This window comes from Pseudophryne corroboree, chromosome 1 (assembly GCF_028390025.1).
Source record: "Pseudophryne corroboree isolate aPseCor3 chromosome 1, aPseCor3.hap2, whole genome shotgun sequence".
Classification (NCBI taxonomy): Eukaryota; Metazoa; Chordata; class Amphibia; order Anura; family Myobatrachidae; genus Pseudophryne; species Pseudophryne corroboree.
In genome coordinates this window covers 158,814,279-158,835,052 of record NC_086444.1, presented here as the reverse complement: position 1 = coordinate 158,835,052, position 20,774 = coordinate 158,814,279, and the positions used below count along the sequence as shown (strand labels likewise).

At 44.8% G+C, this 20,774-nt stretch overlaps 1 protein-coding gene across 3 annotated transcripts in view; it reads left to right on the top strand.

Moving 5' to 3' along the window:
* Positions 1-17,946, top strand: part of POLK (DNA polymerase kappa) — a 309,870-nt gene extending 291,924 nt beyond the window's left edge. For all 3 annotated transcript variants that reach the window (XM_063963814.1, XM_063963824.1, XM_063963822.1), the window contains 2 exons: positions 13,850-13,901; positions 16,240-17,946. In XM_063963814.1, the coding sequence (XP_063819884.1) occupies positions 13,850-13,901; positions 16,240-16,324 (137 nt within the window). In that variant the 3' untranslated portion in view covers positions 16,325-17,946. The remainder of the gene's footprint in view (positions 1-13,849; positions 13,902-16,239) is intronic.
* Positions 17,947-20,774: the final 2,828 nt, after the last annotated feature.

The following is a 20,774-nucleotide window of genomic DNA, read 5'->3' as shown; positions in this document are numbered from 1 at the left end:
CAGGAGATAGTGTTAAATGCAATCGACAAATTGTATCTTCAACAGGTGGTGGTCAAGGTTCCCCCGCTTCAACAGGGCAGGGGATATTACTCAACCCTGTTTGTGGTCCCGAAACCGGACGGTTCGGTCAGACCCATTTTAAATTTAAAATCCCTGAACCTATACTTGAAAAGGTTCAAATTCAAGATGGAATCGCTCAGGGCGGTCATCGCCAGCCTGGAAGGGGGAGAATTTATGGTATCTCTGGACATAAAGGATGCATATCTTCATGTTCCCATATATCCACCTCATCAGGCGTACCTGAGATTTGCGGTACAGGATTGTCATTACCAATTTCAGACGTTGCCGTTTGGGCTTTCCACGGCCCCGAGAATTTTCACCAAGGTAATGATGGTGCTCCTGCGCAAGCAAGGTGTTACAATTATCCCGTACTTGGACGATCTCCTCATAAAAGCGAGATCAAGAGAACAATTACTGAACAGCGTGTCACTTTCACTGAAGGTGTTACAGCAACACGGCTGGATTCTCAATATCCCGAAGTCGCAGCTGGTTCCTAAGACTCGTCTACCCTTCTTGGGCATGATTCTGGATACGGACCAGAAAAGGGTGTATTTGCCGATAGAAAAGGCTCAAGAACTCGTGACTTTGGTCAGGAACCTATTGAAACCAAAACAGGTGTCCGTGCATCACTGCACGCGAGTCCTGGGAAAGATGGTGGCATCTTACGAGGCCATTCCATTCGGCAGGTTCCATGCACGGACCTTCCAATGGGACCTACTGGACAAATGGTCCGGGTCGCATCTACAAATGCATCGGTTGATCACCCTGTCCCCCAGTGCCAGCGTGTCTCTCCTGTGGTGGCTGCAGAGTGCTCACCTTCTAGAGGGCCGCAGATTCGGCATTCAGGACAGGGTCCTGGTGACCACGGACGCGAGCCTCCGAGGTTGGGGTGCAGTCACACAAGGAAGGAACTTCCAGGGTCTTTGGTCAAGTCAGGAGACTTGTCTTCACATCAACGTCCTGGAGCTAAGGGCCATATTCAACGCACTTCGTCAAGCGGAGACTTTGCTTCGCGACTTACCAGTTCTGATCCAGTCAGACAACATCACCGCAGTAGCTCATGTAAACTGCCAGGGCGGCACAAAGAGCAGAGTGGCAATGGCGGAAGCCACAAAGATATGACGCTGGGTGGAAAACCATGTAAGCGCCCTATCAGCAGTGTTCATTCCGGGAGTGGACAACTGGGAAGCAGACTTCCTCAGCAGACACGACCTGCATCCGGGAGAGTGGGGACTTCATCAGGAACTCTTCACACAGATTGCAAGCCAGTGGGGCCTGCCCCAGATAGACATTATGGTGTCCCTCCTAAACAAAAAACTGCAAAGGTATTGCGCCAGGTCAAGAGACCCTCAGCCGGTAGCGGTGGACGCACTAGTGACACCGTGGGTGTTCCACTCAGTATATGTTTTTCCTCCTCTTCCTCTCATCCCAAAGGTGTTGAGAATAATAAGAAAAGGAGGAGTTCAGACAATTCTCATTGTTCCAGATTGGCCACGAAGGGCCTGGTACCCGGAATTGCAGGAGATGCTCACAGAAGATCCGTGGCCTCTTCCTCTAAGACAGGACCTGTTGCAACAGGGGCCCTGTCTTTTCCAAGACTTACCGCGGCTGCGTTTGACGGCATGGCGGTTGAACGCCGGATCCTAGCGGAAAAGGGCATTCCGGATGAGGTAATTCCTACTCTGATAAAGGCTAGGAAGGATGTGACAGCTAAACATTATCACCGTATATGGCGTAAATATGTTGCTTGGTGTGAGGCCAGGAATGCTCCTACGGAAGAATTCCATCTGGGCCGTTTCCTTCACTTTCTACAAACTGGAGTGAATTTGGGCCTAAAATTAGGCTCCATTAAGGTTCAGATTTCGGCATTATCCATTTTCTTTCAGAAAGAATTGGCTTCACTTCCAGAAATACAAACTTTTGTAAAGGGAGTGCTTCATATTCAGCCTCCTTTTGTACCTCCGGTGGCGCCTTGGGACCTTAACGTGGTTTTGAGTTTCCTTAAGTCGCACTGGTTTGAACCACTTCAGACAGTAGAGTTAAAATATCTCACTTGGAAGGTGGTCATGTTGTTGGCCTTAGCTTCGGCTAGGCGAGTGTCAGAATTGGCGGCTTTGTCTCACAAAAGCCCCTATCTAGTTTTCCATATGGATAGGGCGGAATTGCGGACCTGTTCTCAATTCTTGCCAAAGGTGGTGTCATCCTTTCATATGAACCAACCTATTGTGGTGCCGGTGGCTACACGAGACTTGGAGGATTCAGAGTATCTGGATGTAGTCAGGGCTTTGAAAATGTACGTGGCCAGGACGGCCAAAGTCAGGAAAACTGAAGCGCTGTTTATCCTGTATGCAGCCAACAAGGTTGGCGCTCCTGCTTCAAAGCAGATAGTTGCTCGCTGGATCTGTACCACGATTCAGCAGGCGCATATGACGGCTAGATTGCCGTTACCTAAATCAGTCAAGGCCCATTCCACTAGGAAAGTGGGCTCTTCTTGGGCGGCTGCCCGAGGGGTCTCGGCACTACAGGCTCGGCACAGCGGCTACTTAGTCAGGGGCAAATACATTTGCGAAATTCTACAAATTTGATACCCTGGCTGAGGAGGACCTCCTGTTTGCTCAATCGGTGCTGCAGAGTCATCCGCACTCTCCCGCCCGTTTGGGAGCTTTGGTATAATCCCCATGGTCCTTATGAAGTCCCCAGCATCCTCTAGGACGTAAGAGAAAATAATATTTTAAACCTACCGGTAAATCTTTTTCTCGTAGTCCGTAGAGGATGCTGGGCGCTTGTCCCAAGTGCGGACTACTTCTGCAAGACTTGTATATAGTTTTGCTTACATAAGGGTTATGTTATGGTTGCTTTCAGTTTCCGACTGAAGCTATGTTGAATTTCATACTGTTAACTGGTTAGTTTATCACAAGTTATACGGTGTGATTGGTGTGGGCTGGTATGAATCTTGCCCTTGGTTTAACAAAAATCCTTTCCTTGTACTGTCCGTCTCCTCTGGGCACAGTTTCTCTAACTGAGGTCTGGAGGAGGGGCATAGAGGGAGGAGCCAGTGCACACCCAAATCCTAAAGTCTTTCTTAAAGTGCCCATGTCTCCTGCGGAGCCCGTCTATCCCCGTGGTCCTTACGGAGTCCCCAGCATCCTCTACGGACTACGAGAAAAAGATTTACCGGTAGGTTTAAAATCTTATTTTTTTGTCTTCCCGCCTCCATTTCTGTTAGTTATTTTACGTCATTGAATGATGGTTATTTCTGTCAGTTATTACAGTTCATTAACGTTTTCATCCAAATTCATCCAGTGGAAAGCTCAGAACAGGCTTCCCGTGTCAAAGTTCTGCCCAGCATACACCAACGGGAGGTCTGACCAGGACCATATCCCCCTAGTATGTCTTCTTGTACCCAATGTTATCACTCTGAAGTTTTCATCCCAATCCATCCAGTGGAAGGCCCAGAACAGGCTTCTTGATTCAAAGTTTTGCCACGTATACGCCAACGGGAAGTCTGACTGGGACCTCACCCTAGTATGTCTCCTGGGATCCAGTGTTACCACTTTGTGAAGTTTTGGTCCAAATCCATCCAGTGGAAGGCTCCGAAAAGGCCCCCCCGGGTCATAGTTCTGTCCAGCATACACCAACTGGAAGCCTGACCTGACCCTAACCCCCGTAAAACCTGGCCCGGATCCAACTGGACCACCTCGCTTTGGTTTCATCCCATTCGGTGCAGGAGTGTCCGAATGCATAACCGGAAAGACAAACAGACCAATGAATTTTATTTACAGTATAAGATATATTTTCTCTGTTGCAACATATACTATATCATTAATGTTACTGCTCTGATTTCAGTAGCTTGCGATTCTGGCCATTTTCCGCTTGATGCAGACACGTTTTTCACTTGGTTTGTTAAAGACTGATTTCTGCAAATGTGGCCACTTAAATCTTCATTATTTAATAAATATCATTAGTTCACTTGGGTATTACAAGGCAAAAATGATGTTTCCAGTACGTGCCAGTTCACTGTAGAAGCCCACACTTTGTGTGTTTATGATCAGAGTGGTGGGGATTCTGGTTAATGAGCAAATTCTCTGATAGTTTAATGGACTCGGAAGTGCCAGTGAGAGTTACTTATAGTAGGGAAACAATATCTTATCTGTACATCTTCCTCTGCAATCGTGTAACGCATTACACGTCTGCACTGTAACAAATTGCAGTGCAGATTCATTTTTATTCCCCAGGCAAACTAACATATGAATGACTGATATTCAGCATTGGGGAGAATATGTACGTTCCACCTTTCGGCGTAATGAGCTGATGTTATGATCAATCCTCCATAGCCCTCTAAATGTAAATTGTGAATGCTGTGCTTTGATTAATACTAGTTTGAATTGTTACTTTTTATTTATATTCAGTTGTATTTTAACACTTAGAATGTTCAAAACTATAAATTATACAGAAGACCGTGTCTGAAGAAAGCAATCATTTTTTGTGTGTCACAAACATTTTCCGCAGTGAAGAATGTATTTGTAACGAACATTTGTGCTTGCAAAATACTCTATTGTGTCCAGGTGCAAATTAGAACACTTTAGCTATGAATGACAATTAAGTTTGCAAACTCATCGCAGTAAAAGTGCTACAGTACATACCTCAGTGCTGAATATAACGGTGGTCACCTTCAAAGTACTTCCCTTGGGAAGCTATGCACCGATGCCAGCGCCTAGTCCACCTGTCAAAACTTTTTTGAAGTGGTTTTGTGGAATGGCCTTCAAAACTTCCGTCGTATTACTCCTGTTGTCATCAATGTCATCAAAATACCTTCCTTTCAATATTTTTTTTTTAACTTCGGGAACAGGGAAAAAAATAATTCGAGGGCTAGTTCCTGTGAATAGGGATGGTGTTCCAACACAGTTATTTGTTACTAGCTAAAAACTCCCTCACAGACCGTGCCATGTGAGCAGGTGCATTGTCATGACGCAAGACCCATGAGTTGTTGCCAAAAAGTTCAGATTGTTTCCCTTCTAACTTTTTCACGCAGCCTTTTCAGTACTTCCAAATAGTAAACTTGATTTATGTTCACTTGCTTTGCTCCTGACAGTCAGCCAATGATTTTCATGCGCAATTTGACACATTTTTGCAATGTTTTCTTCAGTTCTGCTCGTTGCTGGCTGTCCTGATCTTTCATCGTCGGTAACACTTTCTCTTCCCTCGGAAAAACGTTTCACCCACTTGTAAACTGCTGATTTCTTCATAGCATTAACCCCAGAAACTGGCACTAACAGCTCTCTGATTTCGCTTCCATTCTTGCAAAGTTTAATAAGAAATGTAATGTTCGTTCGCTCATATTCAAGCTCCGACATTTTCACGACGGTACACCAAAATACACACAGACAATAATAGACGCAAATCAGGAAGAGACTACCGTAGATCAACAACAACACAGCTGTGAAACTCTGATATGCCAAAGCCCTCAAACCATACTGAGGTTTTTGGCCAGTGCTGCCACGGCAAGCACACAGTGGCGATTTCATGTACTGTATTCTCAGACCTCGCTATGTAATTGACTGAATTGTCTTTAGATGCATGTGTGCAGTAAGCAGTGGAAACCAATTACATATTTGTATTGCATACAATTTGTATTGTCTGACTGTAACTAGACAGAATCTCATCACTGAAGTGTGCACATTTCCACTAAACCATAACAACCCACAAGCAATGTTAGTGGATTACATGCATCATTTTCTTTTACTGTAGGGATACTATCTAAATTCAGTGATGCCCAGGTACCTATCCCTATGTGAAAGTTGTTGGCCACAACATTATATGTCCCCAGCAATTAAATGTATATTTTATTTCTTTTCTAGTATTTATTAACCGTGGAGATATTGAAGAGCCACTCTAGACTGTAACATCTCTGCTACTATCCAGCCAACACTGAAAGATCTGATGGAACAGATTATTCTAGATAGTGATACTAGACCAAAAAGCTATTTACAATTAAATCCATTGTTTGTGGTTCCATTAGTGGTGCCTGGCAGGGAGACCTGTTTTCAGTATTATGGTTGTTGTTCCTAAGGTCAGTAGAAATAATGAAATTAGAATGCCCATGGTTGTATTTGAGTAGCATAGCATTGTCTCTCTACAGACATTAAGATCTGGAATTTGGTAGACCTGTATCTGATACCTAGCTACCCTTTGTTCTACAGTATGGGCATGGAACCATAGACAGCATTCTCTACGGTGAAGAGTAGTTCTTCCAGTACATTATAAAGGAGTGGTCACTGTGGATTCCAGTTTTGCAGGATCCTTTGCAGCGGTGGTCATTATCTTCAGTACTTTGAGTTGCGATGGGTTCCTTTAACAGGACCTGAGAGGAGAGGTTACTATGGGCAGTGATCTGGATAGTGATGGGTAGTTGTACCAGCAGCCTATAGAGTTGTACTTATGGTGGAAACCATGGCAGAGTGACTGTTAGTTTTACCAGGACTCTGAGAGAAGCGGTCTACCCACTGCTGTGAGCTTGACTTGCTGTAGAGTGGTGTGTTACTCCAGCTATAAGGTTAATGACAGATTTGTGATGTCTAAAACTTTTTCCAGCTAACTCATTTGTTGTGATAACATGCCTTTTTCTCTGACGTCCTAGTGGATGCTGGGGACTCCGTAAGGACCATGGGGAATAGCGGCTCCGCAGGAGACTGGGCACAAAAGTAAAGCTTTAGAACTACCTGGTGTGCACTGGCTCCTCCCCCTATGACCCTCCTTCAAGCCTCAGTTAGATTTTTGTGCCCGAACGAGAAGGGTGCACACTAGGTGGCTCTCCTGAGCTGCTTAGTGAAAAGTTTAGTTTTAGGTTTTTTAGGTTCAGTGAGACCTGCTGGCAACAGGCTCACTGCATCGAGGGACTAAGGGGAGAAGAAGCCAACTCACCTGCGTGCAGAGTGGATTGGGCTTCTTAGGCTACTGGACATTAGCTCCAGAGGGACCGATCACAGGCCCAGCCATGGATAGGTCCCAGAGCCGCGCCGCCGGCCCCCTTACAGAGCCAGAAGACAGAAGAGGTCCGGAAAATCGGCGGCAGAAGACGTCCTGTCTTCAACAAGGTAGCGCACAGCACTGCAGCTGTGCGCCATTGCTCTCAGCACACTTCACACTCCGGTCACTGAGGGTGCAGGGCGCTGGGGGGGGGGGCGCCCTGAGACGCAATAAAAACACCTTGGATGGCAAAAAAATGCATCACATATAGCTCCTGGGCTATATGGATGAATTTAACGCCTGCCAGAATACACAGAAAAACGGGAGATAAGGCCGCCGAGAAGGGGGCGGAGCCTATCTCCTCAGCACACTGGCGCCATTTTCCCTCACAGCTCCGTTGGAGGGAAGCTCCCTGGCTCTCCCCTGCAGTCACTACACTACAGAAAGGGTTAAAAAAGAGAGGGGGGCACTAATTACGCGCAGTATTAAAAATACAGCAGCTATAAGGGGAAAAACACTTATATAAGGTTATCCATGTATATATATAGCGCTCTGGTGTGTGCTGGCAAACTCTCCCTCTGTCTCCCCAAAGGGCTAGTGGGGTCCTGTCCTCTATCAGAGCATTCCCTGTGTGTGTGCTGTGTGTCGGTACGTTTGTGTCGACATGTATGAGGAGAAAAATGATGTGGAGACGGAGCAGATTGCCTGTAATAGTGATGTCACCCCCTAGGGGGTCGACACCTGAGTGGATGAACTGTTGGAAGGAATTACGTGACAGTGTCAGCTCTGTATAAAAGACAGTGGTTGACATGAGACAGCCGGCTACTCAGCTTGTGCCTGTCCAGACGTCTCATAGGCCGTCAGGGGCTCTAAAGCGCCCGTTACCTCAGATGGCAGATATAGACGCCGACACGGATACTGACTCCAGTGTCGACGGTGAAGAGACAAATGTGACTTCCAGTAGGGCCACACGTTACATGATTGAGGCAATGAAAAATGTTTTACACATTTCTGATAATACGAGTACCACCAAAAAGGGGTATTATGTTCGGTGAGGAAAAACTACCTGTAGTTTTCCTAAATCTGAGAAATTAAATGAGGTGTGTGATGATGCGTGGGTTTCCCCCGATAACAACTGATAATTGCTAAAATGTTATTGGCATTATATCCTTTCCCGCCAGAGGTTAGGGTGCGTTGGGAAACACCCCCTAGGGTGGATAAAGCGCTCACACGCTTGTAAGAACAAGGGCTCTACCCTCTCCTGAGATGGCCGCCCTTAAGGATCCTGCTGATAGAAAGCAGGAGGGTATCCTAAAATGTATTTACACACATACTGGTGTTATACTGCGACCAGCAATCGCCTCAGCCTGGATGTGCAGTGCTGGGTTGGCGTGGTCGGATTCCCTGACTGAAAATATTGATACCCTAGATAGGGACAGTATATTATTGCCTATAGAGCATTTAAAAGATGCATTTCTATATATGCGTGATGCACAGCGGAATATTTGCCGACTGGCATCAAGTCTAAGTGCGTTGTCCATTTCTGCCAGTAGAGGGTTATGGACACGACAGTGGTCAGGTGATGCGGATTCCAAACGGCATTTGGAAGTATTGCCTTATTAAGGGAGTTATTTGGGGTCGGTCTTTCAGACCTGGTGGCCACGGCAACAGCTGGGAAATCCACGTTTGTACCCCAGGTCGCCTCTCAACATAAGAAGACACCGTATTATCAGGCGCAGTCTTTTCGTGGGCAAGCGGGCAAAAGGTTCCTCATTTCTGCCCCGTGACAGAGGGAGAGGAAAGGCTGCAGAAATCAGCAAGTTCCCAGGAACAGAAGCCCTCTCCCGCCGCTGCCAAGCCCTCAGTATGACGCTGGGGCTTTACAAGCAGAATCAGGCACGGTGGGGGCCCGTCTCAAATATCTCAGGGGTACAAATTGGAATTCGAGACGTCTCCCCGTCACCGTTTCCTAAAGTCGGCTTTACCGATGTCTCCTTCTGACAGGGAGGCAGTTTTGGAAGCCATTCACAAGCTGTATTCCCAGCAGGTGATAATCAAGGTACCCCTCCTGCAACAGGGAACGGGGTATTATTCCACACTGTTGTGGTACCGAAGCCGGACGGCTCGGTGAGACCGATTCTAAATCTAAAATCTTGAACACTTACATACGGAGGTTCAAATTCAAGATTGAGTCACTCAGAGCAGTGATTGCGAACCTGGAAGAAGGGGACTACATGATGTCTCGGGACATCAAGGATGCTTACCTTCATGTCCCAATTTACCCTTCTCACCAAGGGTACCTCAGGTTTATGGTACAGAACTGTCACTATCAGTTTCAGACGCTACCGTATGGATGGTCCAAGGCACCCCGGGTCTTTACCAAGGTAATGGCCGAAATGATGATACTCCTTCGAAGGAAGGGAATTTTAGTTATCCCTTACTTGGACGATTCCCTGATAAGGGTAAGATCCAGGGAACAGTTGGAGGTCGGTGTAGCACTATCTCAGGTAGTGTTGTGGCAGCGCGATGGGATTCTCAATATTCCAAAATCGCAGCTGATTCCGACGACTCGTCTTCTGTTCCTAGGGATGATCCTGGACACAGTCCAGAAAAAGGTGTTTCTCCCGGAGGAGAAAGTCAGGGAGTTATCCGAGCTAGTCGGGAACCTTCTATAACCGAGCCAAGTCTCAGTACATCAATGAAATGGTTCTGGGAAAAATGGTGGCTTCCTACGAAGCAATCTCATTCGGCAGATTCCACGCAAGAACTTTCCAGTGGGACCTGCTGGACATATGGTCCGGGTCGCATCTTCAGATGCATCAGCGGATAACCCTGTCACCAAGCACAAGGGTGTCTCTCCTGTGGTGGTTGCAGAGTGCTCATCTTCTAGAGGGCCGCACATTCAGGACTGGGTCCTGGTGACCACGGACATAAATATCCTGAAGCTAAGGGCCATTTACAATGCTCTAAGCTCAGCAAGACCTCTGCTTCAAGGTCACCCGGAGTTGATCCATTGGGACAACATCACGGCAGTCACCCACGTAAACAGACAGGGTGACACAAGAAGCAGGAGGGCAATGGCAGAAGCTGCAAGGATTCTTCGCTGGGCGGAAAATCATGTGATAGCATTGTCAGCAGTATTCATTCCGGGAGTGGACAACTGGGAAGCAGACTTCCTCAGCAGACACGACCTCCACCCGGGAGAGTGGGGACTTCACCCAGAAGTCTTCCACATGTTTATAAAACTCGACAAGTATTGCGCCAGGTCAAGGGACCCTCAGGCAATAGCTGTAGACGCTCTGGTAACACAGTGGGTGTACCAGTCAGTGTATGTGTTCCCTCCTCTGCCTCTCATACCCAAGGTACTGAGAATTATAAGATGGAGAGGAGTAAGCACTATATTCGTGGCTCCGGATTGGCCAAGAAGGACTTGGTAACCGGAACTTCAAGAGATGCTCACGGAGGATCCGTGGCCTCTACCTCTAAGAAGGGACCTGCTCCAGCAAGGACCCTGTCTGTTCCAAGACTTACCGCGGCTGCGTTTGACGGCATGGCGGTTGAACGCCGGATCCTGAAGGAGAAAGGCATTCCGGATGAAGTCATTCCTATCCTGATCAAAGCCAGGAAAGATATAACCGCAAAACATTATCACCGCATTTGGCGAAAATATGTTGCGTGGTGCGAGGCCAGTAAGGCCCCGACGGAGGAATTTTCAACTAGGTCGATTCCTACATTTCCTGCAAACAGGAGTGTCTATGGGCCTGAAATGGGGGTCCATTAAGGTTCAAATTTCGGCCCTGTCAATTTTCTTCCAAAAAGAACTAGCTTCAGTCCCTGAAGTTCAGACGTTTGTGAAAGGGGTACTGTATATACAGCCTCCTTTTGTGCCTCCAGTGGCACCTTGGGATCTAAATGTAGTTTTTGGGTTCCAAAAGTCACATTGGTTTGAACCACTTAAATATGTGGAGTTAAAATATCTCACATGGAAAGTGGTCATGCTGTTGGCCCTGGCCTGGGCCAGGTGCGTGTCAGAATTGGCGGCTTTATCCTGTAAAAGCCCTCATCTGATTTTCCATTCGGACAGGGCGGAATTGAGGACTCGTCCTCAGTTTCTCCCTAAGGTGGTTTTCAGCGTTTCACCTGAATCAACCTATTGTGGTGCCTGCGGCTACTAGGGACTTGGAGGACTCCAAGTTGCTAGACGTTGTCAGAGCCCTGGAAATATAGGTTTCCAGGACGGCTGGAGTCAGAAAATCTGACTCGTTGTTTATTCTGTATGCACCCAACAAGCTGGGTGCTCCTGCTTCTAAGCAGACTATTGCTCGTTGGATTTGTAGTACAATTCAGCTTGCACATTCTGTGGCAGGCCTGCCACAGCCAAAATCTGTAAAAGCCCATTCCACAAGGAAGGTGGGCTCATCTTGGGCGGCTGCCCGAGGGGTCTCGGCTTTACAACTTTGCAGAGCAGCTACTTGGTCAGGAGCAAATACATTTGTAAAATTCTACAAATTTGATACCCTGGCTGAGGAGGACCTGGAGTTCTCTCATTTGGTGCTGCAGAGTCATCCGCACTCTCCCGCCCGTTTGGGAGCTTTGGTATAATCCCCATGGTCCTTACGGAGTCCCCAGCATCCACTAGGACATCAGAGAAAATAAGAATTTACTCACCGATAATTCTATTTCTCGTAGTCCGTAGTGGATGCTGGGCGCCCATCCCAAGTGCGGATTGTCTGCAATACTGGTACATAGTTATTGTTACCAAAAAATCGGGTTATTGCTGTAGTGAGCCATCTTTTCTAGAGGCTCCTCTGTTATCATGCTGTTAACTGGGTTTAGATCACAAGTTATATGGTGTGATTGGTGTGGCTGGTATGAGTCTTACCCGGGATTCAAAATCCTTCCTTATTGTGTACGCTCGTCCGGGCACAGTATCCTAACTGAGGCTTGGAGGAGGGTCATAGGGGGAGGAGCCAGTGCACACCAGGTAGTTCTAAAGCTTTACTTTTGTGCCCAGTCTCCTGCGGAGCCGCTATTCCCCATGGTCCTTACGGAGTCCCCAGCATCCACTACGGACTACGAGAAATAGAATTATCGGTGAGTAAATTCTTATTATTTTGCTTCTAAGTCGTGCTTGCATACTCTCCTGGAATGTATGGGAGACTCCACTCCTACAGTGAAATGGGTGGGGTGGAGCAGTGATGATGTGATTTGCTGGCTCCTGCTGCAGGAAAACTGCCTATCACTACATTTTTCAGCGGAGTGGGGCCGCAATGATGTAGATCAGTTTTACGCCTGCTGCACTTGACCCTGGGACCTCCCGCTCTAGGACTGCCTGAGTGGAACCCCACACCGTCACCAACTTTGTCTTGATTATAGATTGACCATGACAATGTGAAAAAGTTGCTTATCGAAGAAAATCCCACCAAAGTTTATACAGTATTTTGACAAACACCATGGGGCATATGTAATGAGGTCTGAAGTTTGCCGGAGGTGCGGAATGCCAGCCGATCTTGGACGTTTTTTTTAAAGCGGCAGTCATTTACAAGGCATGGTTTTGCCATATAAATGACTGCCGCTTTAAAAAAAAAAAAGCCTCCAAAATCGTCTGGCATCCCGCACCTGCGGCAAACCTCGGACCTCATTACATATGCCCTCATGTGTGTGTTTGTTTTTTGACAGGTAAACATTTTTTTGAATTTCACTTGGATAAATTTCAGAAGTCTTGTAGAACTGAATGACATTCTTGACAATAACCCTGAACTCCATAGTAAGAGACTGATAACGCAAAAAGATCAGATTGTGACTACTGCATTGGTTTTTTTTATGTAGAAGACTTTCTATCCTCTGCCACGCACACTGAGACCCTAATGCCGCCTTATACAAACTGTGGTTTATTGTGGGACTACAATGCCCAGCATGACCAGTTATGGATCTGGCTTGTATCACAGGGATCTGGTCATGTGGCCGGCACTCGGGATCCTGCCCGCTTACCAGCATGCCAACTGACGGGCACTATTCCCACTCGTGGGTGTCCACGACACCCATAGAGTGGGAATAGAACCTGTGGCGAGCCCGCTGCGTGGAGAGCGCCCTCCCTTACCCGTATCACCTGCTAAGTCTTGCAGTCCCATATTAGCTGGAGTCATAGGGAGGAATTCAAATGGACGCAATGTGCCATTCCAGAACAGTATAGCAAGTTTTCCCTCACACCCCATAGAGGTGCAATGTCAGCCCTACTGTCTATAGCCAATATGTGTGCAGTCGGCATCGCACGGTGGAACGTCGTAATCAATTGAATTGTCCCCAATGACTGCATACCCCTCACTTACAATAATTGACAAATGTACAGAGGACACCAACCTGCAGTCTTCCTCCTAACAAACTACATACAAAGTCAAATACATTTTATATCCGTTTAATGAAAATAGTTTTCCTGCTATATACAGCAATAAAAGTCATTTATTTAGTAGCATAACACTGAGAACAGGCTAGACACGTTCATGCACAGGAGACCTGTCTGGCTATGAAAATAGCTACCTGTATACACAAGCACTACAACAATGTAACTGGTCTCTAACATACTGTTATAAATGTTTCTAACATCTGTGAATATGTATATCCAGAGCTACAGTATGTCCATGCATATATTTGTTAGGCAGCTGGTTACAAGTTGTGACTGTCGATTATTATTGATAGTTTTTATGAGAAGGTTAAGTCTGGTGTGCATAGCAAAATACCCTCTCTGCAACAGTATTTACAGTATTTTAGGTTTCCTTTGTTGTTTACTAATTACAACTGTTATCTTCCTTTTTATAACCAACAGGGAACACAGGAAGAAAAAATGAAAGCAGTAAATCCACAGCCCGAACAAAAAGGTAGGATTCAAATTCTTAAATATGCTTCTGAAAGATTATATATTGTCTTATATGCAGGCGTACCCTGCAGCAGAAATAGTTTTCTACTTTGATCTCACTGGGGCTTATTTGATATCTTGGTGCAATGCCCACATACAGTATGTAGTATAGAATCCACAACCAATCCTGATTCTGAGGTGGGAGTAAAGCAAAACAGAGCAAGTAACTGTTCCAGGACAAACCATGTTGCAATGCAGTGGGTGCAAAGGCTTTATTATTTTGGCATGCAGGTGATACTGGCTGCTTCTGCATGTAGCCTAGTGCCCACAAATGCTGGACATAACTGTGCCATGACTTGGGAGCTAGTCAGAGTCCTGTACACATCAGCTGCACCTCCACTAGGGGGTTAGTGGGTGTGACTGGGCAGTAACTGGGTTTTAGCACGTAGGGTAACTATGCCCTGACTTGGGAGCTAGTCAGAGTTGTGCGTAGATCAGTCTGATTTCAGGCAGAACTTTTGTACCAAGTATAGAACTTCCTTAAGAAGATGGATAGGAGTACACACTCGCGGTCTCACACAAATATCAGCTATCTCACACACACACGGGGTCTCATACATGACAAGTGATCTCACACACTTGCTGCGGAAGACAACCAGCATTTTTTGATGGTACTGCATAATGCAAGTAATTATTATGGACTAATTAAGCTAATAGGACACTTCCTATTTCTTACTTAGTCATTAGGTGGGTGTCTAAGGCGTTCCGGGACAATCCCTACAGTTCTTTCTTAAAATAACAATTTAAGGATAAATTGGACTTGCTCTGGGGCTGTGAGAAGAAAGACAGTTTTTTCTGTAGGGGTTTTTCTATCTTTTGCTCCCAGTCTGTACTTTGTGTTTAATAAGTAATCCTTACTGGCCCCAGTCCAAATGCACCCTAAACCAGTAATAACAATTACATAGCTCTTCAGTGAAGGCTTACCTGTAAACAGGTGCGATGCTGGGAGGTTTAGCCAGAACGTTAGCCTTTCCCATACATACAGTCAGGGGTGTGCCTATCATGGTTTCATCATATAACAAACAAAGCTACTTTTCTTGTTGCAAACAATTCATTGTCACAATCCTATGGGTGGGTCAAACAATGGAGAAAGCCTCTGGCTTGTATATAGACGCAGGACTCCTTGGTATCTGGCGATCCATGTGATTGATAGTGGGTTATGCATTTACCTACATTAAGCATATAAATGGCATACTTTTATTTACCATGTTCAGCTCTTACATCAGGATTCGGCGAGGGAGATGCCATAATGACACACTTTTGTTACATTTCCACATGGTGTACAGTGTTATGCACATTAGAGGTATATTGAGCCTGTTTTATGCACAATTAATGCTCTCTGAAACACGTAAACATATTTACATACCTCCCAATTGCCATGCTATGGGGGGAGAGAGGCAACGATTCGAGGGCTCTTTTTTGAAGGACAACTTTTCCATTGGGTTAAAAATAGCACACATCTGTCACTGTCACTGGTGTATGTGGCAATTAATGGATGTTTGGCTGCCCCTTATTCCTGGAAACATTTGGAGCTTTTTCATAGCCCTCTCCCATTCTGCTGCTTTGCAGCAGTCAAGATCTTCACTTGCTGCTTAGAGGAGCCCAGGGGTGTTCAAGAAAGGCACAGAACCCTGAGAGTTTAGTAGGGTCACTGCATTGGCGTTTCTATAATGGGTGCAGTGTGTGCGGTGCACACGGGCCCCTGAGTGCAGGGGGGGGGGGGGCCACACTGCACCCATTTCTTCTATAGTTACCTTTCCAGGGTCCATCGCTGACCGTGTGTGGGCCCCCTCCTCTCCCGTAGCCGTCGTGCCGCTGCTAGCGCACTGACCACTAGAGACTCTGGTACAGTGCCAGAGTCTACAGCGCATGCGCAGGACTCCGAAAAAATGGTGCGGCGGCCATTTTTCGGAGTCCTGCGCATGCGCTGTAGACTCTGGCACTGTGCCAGAGTCTACAGTGCTCAGAGTGCTAGCAGCGTTGCGACGGCTACGGGAGAGGAGGGGGCCCACACACGTAGTCTGCACACGGGTCCCCTATTCTCTAGAGACAACCCCTGGGTCACTGTTGGGGCCTAAGAAATGGTATTACTGACTCAACTGCGAGGGTACCCAAACATTTACACACATCATCTTAATCTTTTGTATGTGTTACATTCATAGGCTGGGTTCATTTATTTTCAGTGAGTGAATCCTGAAATGAGTAAGATTTCAGGTTAACCACATTCACATGTTCTAAAAGATATTCAGCCATTTTGAATGTGTAACTAATGTGAGAGTTTTGTTGTGCTCTTGTTACAGGCCAGGAACAACACAGCAGAACCCAGCTTCTAAGAAAGCCAAGACAAGTCGATCCTGTAACACCATTGACAAATTTTTTAAATAATTTATTAAAGTCCATGCTTCTACAGGTGTACGTACAGTTGGGATCTCACAGATTACATTGCAATTGAAGCCATGGGTTATTAGTTTTTTTCATTGTGTTCTTAATTCTCATTATACAACATATTTATTTCAGTTTTATTTAATACTGCAAGATTTTCAGGGTGAGTGATCAGCTGGTGATCTCGTCGCCTTAATGTGGAGTGAGAACATTGTGATGCAGGATGCTGGACAGAGTGGGCGGGGGTTGGGGACCTTAGTTATGACGGGCAGAATTCAAAATAGACATCGTTTGGTAGGAATATTGTTATCATTTCATGGATTTCTAATGCAGTTGCCTACCATTCCCACCATAGGGCAGTTTGATAAATGGAACACTGGACTATTAAGCATAACTGTGCACTTCGCCTACAGTAATAATACGTCTGTATTGTGTTGTTCTTCTCAATGTCAGCTGGAACGTGGTACCATAATTTTAATAATATTTATTTACTAATTTATAGCCATTGGATAAGTTATGTTCACAGAACATTTTATTGTAATACGTGTGACAGTGTCAGTGGGTGATTGACACGAGAAGTTCTCTTTGTGATTAATGAAGAATTGTTTGATGGGGTTTAGTTTGGTGCAGATATGTCATGACAAACAGGGACAGTAATGGTAGTATTTATATTTCTATATATATGTTTCTGCAAATACATTGTACAGTATAATTCACTGGGTCTTTCCCAAAAAATTCTCTATATATTATTACTGTGAAGACTGCTGTATAATTGTTAGAGGGAAGTACTGAATAAGAACTTCCCACAGAAGTAACAGAGACACATAACAGGACCTTTGGAAAATCATACAAGAAAAGCCCTGAATGTATATTTTAATTTTTGTTTAAAACATAGGTATCTTAGAATATTACAGAGGAATTTTATTTATACTATATATTCTCTTAAATTGCTTATTTCCACATGCAATTGAATGGCTCGAATTCATGTCCTTTTGTAGATAACTTTTCTATATCCAGCTCTGGTTCCGGAGGCGGAATACAGATGTCTGTACTTTACTATAAATGACGTTTGGTAATATGAAGGAAGGGTTTGGACAGATTAGCAGAATATCTACCGAGAATACACATGCAGAATGCTATTGCTCCTCCGCAGGCAATGTCTAATTGATCCACATGCCTAAATTATTGGGACCAATGATTTCTAGTCTGTATATTCTACATAATGCAAACACCTAATAGGTGCCATATACACATCACAGACAGACACAGAGATGAACTGTCCGTTTCCTGGTGCCAGATAATTGCATGTTACATGTGTCTACATTTTCAGCAGAGTTCTACCTGTTCAAGTTGTAGTCATGCTTAAATGCTGCTCTTCTGAGAAAGCCCAGAAATAAGGTTTCTTAATCAATAACAGGTTTATATGTGATCCTGCACACAGAAGCCCATCCGTTATCTGAGTGGTATGCTGATGTAGCCAATCAACACCTCTACCTTATTTATCTGCGATAAGAATTTGTAAAGCCTGTACTATTATATTATGTTATGTATTTATTAATTACTCAAAATAAAGCAAGACCTGTTACATTTAAATAATTATTTTAATAGAATGTTATAATTTGATATATTTATATTAAAAAAAATTGCACAGTACATGTTTTAGTCTCTTGTTATATTTGCTTATTGAAGACTGAAGAGAGAGTGAATATAATAGCTTGCAGAAGGAATCTACCATTGGCAAAGCATATGTACGTTTAAGTTCACCAGCTGCATGTCAGCTCAGCTGTATTATTGTGAATACAAAGTGAAGTTATTAGGACTACGCATCTGTAGAACGCTTATAATTGGGCAATATGAATGTAAACCAGCCACATCATTTAACTTTGAAACAAATTGAAAACTTGATTTGTCATTTCATAAAAAGAATAATGGAATTAAGCAGTGGTTCCCAAACTTCTTGGAACACGGCTCTCCCCCAATCCCAAAAGTATGTCATTGAGAAATTCTGCAAAAATGATTAAGTGTTTAATGCGTTATGTGGTGCTTCTGTTTGCCGCATATTTTCTGATTGGCAGCCAACAGCGCTGGAGTGATCTGATTTGATCCTGGACTGTCAACCCATAGCACCCCTGCAAGTGCCCCGCGGGACCCAGTTTGGGAACCACTGGATTAAAGTAGATGTGAGTGGTTTACCAACGCACATAATGGAAGCTGGTATTTGTAGGCTGACTCCATAGTTGGACATATCCTGGCCACCAGGGGATCCTTAGTAATTGGGTGATCCTGTGCTACCTTCATTAGTACTTTTGACTTTGGTTCCTAACTCTTGGGTACATTTGTCCAGGTTTGGCTGAGCGCAATATTCAGAAGAATGCAGCCTATCAGCTCGCTAGCAGTCCGTGAAATCACTGGGGCACTTCATGACCAATATACACAAGGCACTCCATCCTAGTGCAGGGATGGACTACATTCTCATAAATACTCTGCCAACACAATTGCTGCTTCCGCTATTTGTGCACTTTAATGGCAATTGTCCTATACAGCTGGTGACATCAGTCTCTTTTTAAATACATATATGCAAAATGTTGTTCTGGTTACAGGAATTAATTGAAAGGACTTCCTCACATATAAGACCATCTACCACTCTTATCGTAATGCTCTGGACACTGCCAAACAAACATATTTCCAATCTCTCACCTCTTAACATCAAGCAACTTTTTAATACATTTAAATCACTTCTTATCTCTCCCTCACCAATCCCACCAGCTACTATCAGTGTGCAAGCTCTTGCTTCCTATTTCAAGGACAAGATGGATAGATCCGGGATGAAATGGTATGCTCTTTCTCAACCAGTGACCTGCTCAATTCCCTTCCTTGAACCCTCTGACACTGTCTCTTCATTTGATCCCTGTAATCTCTCTAGTGGTATCTTTCCATCACTGTTCAAGCATGCAGTGATTACTTCCATTCAGAAAAATTCTGACCCTGACTCTCTCAAACTACCATCCCATATCTCACCTCACATACCTCTCCAAGCTACTTGAGAGACTTGCCTACATTCGCCTCACACACTTTCTTAACTCGCACAACTTATTGGACCCACTTCAGTCAGGCTTTTGTTCCCAACACTGTACAGAGACAGCACTGACTAAAGTAGTGAATGATCTGGTCACTGCTAAGTCTAAAGGCCATTACTCACTTCTTCTACTTTCTCTGCTGCTTTTGACACTGTTGACCACTCTCTTCTCAACACTATAATCCCTAGGTCTTCGGAACACAGCCCTTTCTTTGTTCTCATCCTCGCTCTTTCAACGTTCGTTTCTCTGAATCCACCTCCTCTTCACTACATCTATCAGCTGCAGTGCCGCAAGGCTCAGTCTTAGGTCCTCTGCTTTTCTCAATCTATACCACATCTCTTGGCAAACTAATCGGTTCTTTTGGATTTCGATATTATCTGTACACGGATGATACTCAGATCTACTTATCCTCCCCATTTGTCACCATCTATACTGGTCCGTGGCAGTGAATGCCTCTCTGCCATTTCATCTTCTCAAAAACAGAATTAATTATATTTCCATCGACCAATAATAGTTTTCAGCTGATTTCTCTCATTGCTTGTTGATGATTCAACAAGCAACCCTACCCCACAAGCTCACTGCCTAGTTGTCATACTAGGTGTTTATCTAACTGGTCGCACAGGATGCAACCAGTTAGATAAACAGTGTTAGCAGCATCAGGGAAGGGAAACTTCCCTCCGCTGCTGCTCTCAGAAGCACCCTCCCCTTAGTGTTGAGTGCTGCTGATCATTGGTCAGCATGGCAGGACCCCCTACCCAGCGGCTGCAGACAATAGCTGCCGCTGAGGAAGTGTAAAGCAAGCCCACGCCTCCTCCCCTCCGTGTACCTGGCAGCTGTTTGGGGTGCAGAAAGTAATGTCGCAATGTCACCGATGTTCCCGACCGATGCTTTGAAGTTTTAACTTTTTTCACTAAAATCATTTTGGATAAGGTTAACTTAATGCTCTTCGCCTAATTCACTCATATTTTTTTTGTACTATTTCTGAGAGATTTTTGGATTAAAAAAAATCATCCGTTAAACTGGAAATAGTAATACTGTATATCAACATTTTAAGCCCGTTAAAACGTAGCTACAGCTGGAGCCTCTCCATGTATTAACATTTACTCTCTTGTCATCTTGGCTGTAGCATTGTTAAACACAAATGATTTTTCATGGTTGTGAATGTGCAATTATTAATGCTATCTTTTTTTTTTTAATATAGATCTAACTCCATATTTGAGAATGTTCACCCATATAAAAAGTATTCAGAAATGCGCAGGTGATAAATGAGACTTGGGCTAAATCCATTTTCAAATTACCTTTCTATAATGAAAATTTCTCAGAAAGTTACTTATGGAAGCAAAGAAAATTGTTCAATAATGAAAATAAGTTGCTGT